Source organism: Nematolebias whitei, chromosome 19 (assembly GCF_014905685.2).
Source record: "Nematolebias whitei isolate Nwh7 chromosome 19, NemWhi1, whole genome shotgun sequence".
NCBI classification, from domain to species: Eukaryota; Metazoa; Chordata; class Actinopteri; order Cyprinodontiformes; family Rivulidae; genus Nematolebias; species Nematolebias whitei.
The window spans coordinates 40,038,043-40,040,707 of NC_056516.1; the positions used below are offsets into that span (position 1 = coordinate 40,038,043).

At 53.9% G+C, this 2,665-nt stretch overlaps 1 protein-coding gene across 2 annotated transcripts in view; it reads right to left on the minus strand.

Annotated features, from left to right (window-relative positions):
* Positions 1 to 432: 432 nt before the first annotated feature.
* LOC119425209 (UPF0500 protein C1orf216 homolog) overlaps positions 433 to 2,665 on the minus strand; it is a 3,629-nt gene continuing 1,396 nt past the window's right edge. For both annotated transcript variants that reach the window (XM_037692734.1, XM_037692733.1), the window contains exon 2: positions 433 to 1,847. In XM_037692734.1, the coding sequence (XP_037548662.1) occupies positions 836 to 1,825 (990 nt within the window). In that variant the 5' untranslated portion in view covers positions 1,826 to 1,847 and the 3' untranslated portion in view covers positions 433 to 835. The remainder of the gene's footprint in view (positions 1,848 to 2,665) is intronic.

A 2,665-nucleotide genomic window follows, 5' to 3' on the forward strand; every position in this document is an offset into this window, starting at 1 on the left:
CACAGGGCCCCGGGGTACAGGCTGACAGGTCCCGCAGGGACCCACTCAGGATGGAGGTTACTGGGTGGTACCAGTATCTCTGGCCGCACACATCCAGCAGAACCTGCAGAACCACCGGCGGCCATAGGGAGACCCAGGACAGCCGTGTGACGAACCGACACACAACACTGCTGTTCTGAACACAAAGGGCCCACTGAGAGACAGAGGCACATGATCAGAACCTTCAGACAAGTTCTGCTCCATCGGTTCTGAAAAAAACACACAAACACACAAACGGTTCTGATGCTTTAATTCACGATCAAAACAGAAAGAGCTGAGATCGGCTGAGGGACCAGCACCAACAGAACCTTCTGGGTTTCACGTCACAACACGAGCTGGACTCGTTAACTGACTCGTTAACTGACTCGTTAACGAGTCAGTTAACGAGTCAGTTAACGAGTCAGTTAACGAGTCAGTTAACGAGTCCAGCTCGTTATCGACACCATGCCACCCAGTAGGTCAGGGCAGGGCCATCTTTTCTGCCGTGGAACCTCCCTCTGATCACACTGATATTGGGCAACCGGTGGTTGTACAGAATTTAAAGGGTTAAACATTTTAGAGTCCGACTGCAGCTGAAAGGTTTTAGCAGCTGAAAGGTTTTAGCAGCTGAAAGGTTTTAGCAGCTAAAAGGTTTTAGCAGCTAAAAGGTTTTAGCAGCTGAAAGGTTTTAGCAGCTGAAAGGTTTTAGCAGCCGACAGACGTCCCGGTCTGAAGGAACTCATGTGGCCGTCGTGGGTCACGGTTTTAGATCGTCCGGTTTACATGGGCCTCTCTGGGCGGCCCACAGCGCGCCGCTCTATGATTGGCTGACGCTGGCGGCGCCCACGCGCAGCAGCTCCTTCCTGTGGGTCAGGATGACATCGAAGCTGTACTGCAGGCGGTTCTGCTGCTCCTGGACCCGGCTCTGCAGCGTTCGGACCCAGCGGATCAGAGCCAGCCGGCGGTACATGGTCAGCTGCACCTGGTGCTTCTCCATCTCGTGCGCCTTGAAGCGCTCGCGCTCCTGCAGCGTCCACACGCCGTCCATCAGCTCCGGCAGCTCCGGCAGCTCGCCGTCCGTGTTGGAGGACTGGTCGTCGTCATGGTTACGCTCATCCTGACGGCCCTCTGGGTCACTTCCTGTCAGGGAGCTACGGCTGAAGCTCCTCTGCCTCCCAGTGGTGTCTTTGCTGCCGGTTCTGGTCACACCACCTTCCTCCTGGCTCGGTTTGGGTTCTCCGACTCCGACCCGGTCCCAGCCGCTCGTCAGAGCCGCCTCCCCCCCGCCCTCCATGTTGAGGGAGGAAATGCTGGCGCCGGAGCGGCAGCTGTACTCGGACTCAGAGTCGCTGTCTCCCCATTCGTCGTCCGGCTCGTCGTCACCGTCGTCCCTCGTCTGTTTCGTCCCATCGTTCTTCATCGCCGCCCTGCCCTCCTCCTCCTCCTCCTCCATCCTCTGCTCCTCCGCCCCGTCAGGAGGAACCCGACCGTACCCGTCGTCCCCGCTCTCAATTTCAGGGAGGGGCTCCAGGGGGCTCCAGCAGGGCAGGCGGGACCGCGGCGACAGGACCCCTGAGCTGTGGTGGAAACCTGAGGAGGCTGGACTCTGAGGGTCCCGGCCCAGTGCTAGGTTCCGGGGTCGGACCGGGTTCCTGTTCTCATCTCCTCCTCGTCCTCTCCTCCCTGTGAAGCCTTCATCGTGTTCTCCTGGCAGGAAGTTGAAGTTGGTGTCTTTGTTCCGAAGTGAGGAGCTGTTCCTGGGGGCTCCTTGGTCTGGGTCCAGATGCTGGTCCTGATGGTGAAGCATCACTGGCCTGGACTGAGACTCCCTGCGGGGACACAGGGGGACACCATGAACACATTTGTCCAAAAGACGGACACAACAAGACGAGTCGTTCCAAAAACCTCTCAGAAGGACAGAAAGAACAAATCCAACCAGAAACTGAACCAGGACTTCATCCAGGACCCGAGAGACAAGAGGACAGCAGAGACCAGACCATGTCTTTGTTCCACAGAGTCCAAAGTTCTGATCCGATCTGGGTTCTCTGACAAACAAGAACGTCTGCAGAACCTCAGCTTCGGCTCATTAGGAGGAACACAACAGATGAGACATACAGGGACGGGACCGGACCACAGGTTCTGGATCACAGGTTCTGGACCACAGGTTCTGGATCAAAGGTTCTGGACCACAGGTTCTGGACCACAGGTTCTGGATCACAGGTTCTGGAACACAGGTTCTGGACCACAGGTTCTGGATCAAAGTTTCTGGACCACAGGTTCTGGACCACAGGTTCTGGATCACAGGTTCTGACCGACATTTAAGACGTTTATTGACCCAAACTTCAGGAGTTAAATTATAAATTGAACGTTTTTACCCAAAGACCAATAGTCAACATCAACAACAACAACAACAACAACAACAACAACATAAACAACAACAACAACAACATCATGAACATCAACAACAACATCATCAACAACAACAACAACAACAACAACAACAACAACAACAACAACAACAACAACATCAACAACAACAACAACAACATCAACAACATCAACAACAACAACAACAACAACAACAACAACAACAACATAAACAACAACAACAACATCATGAACATCAACAACAACATCAACAACAACA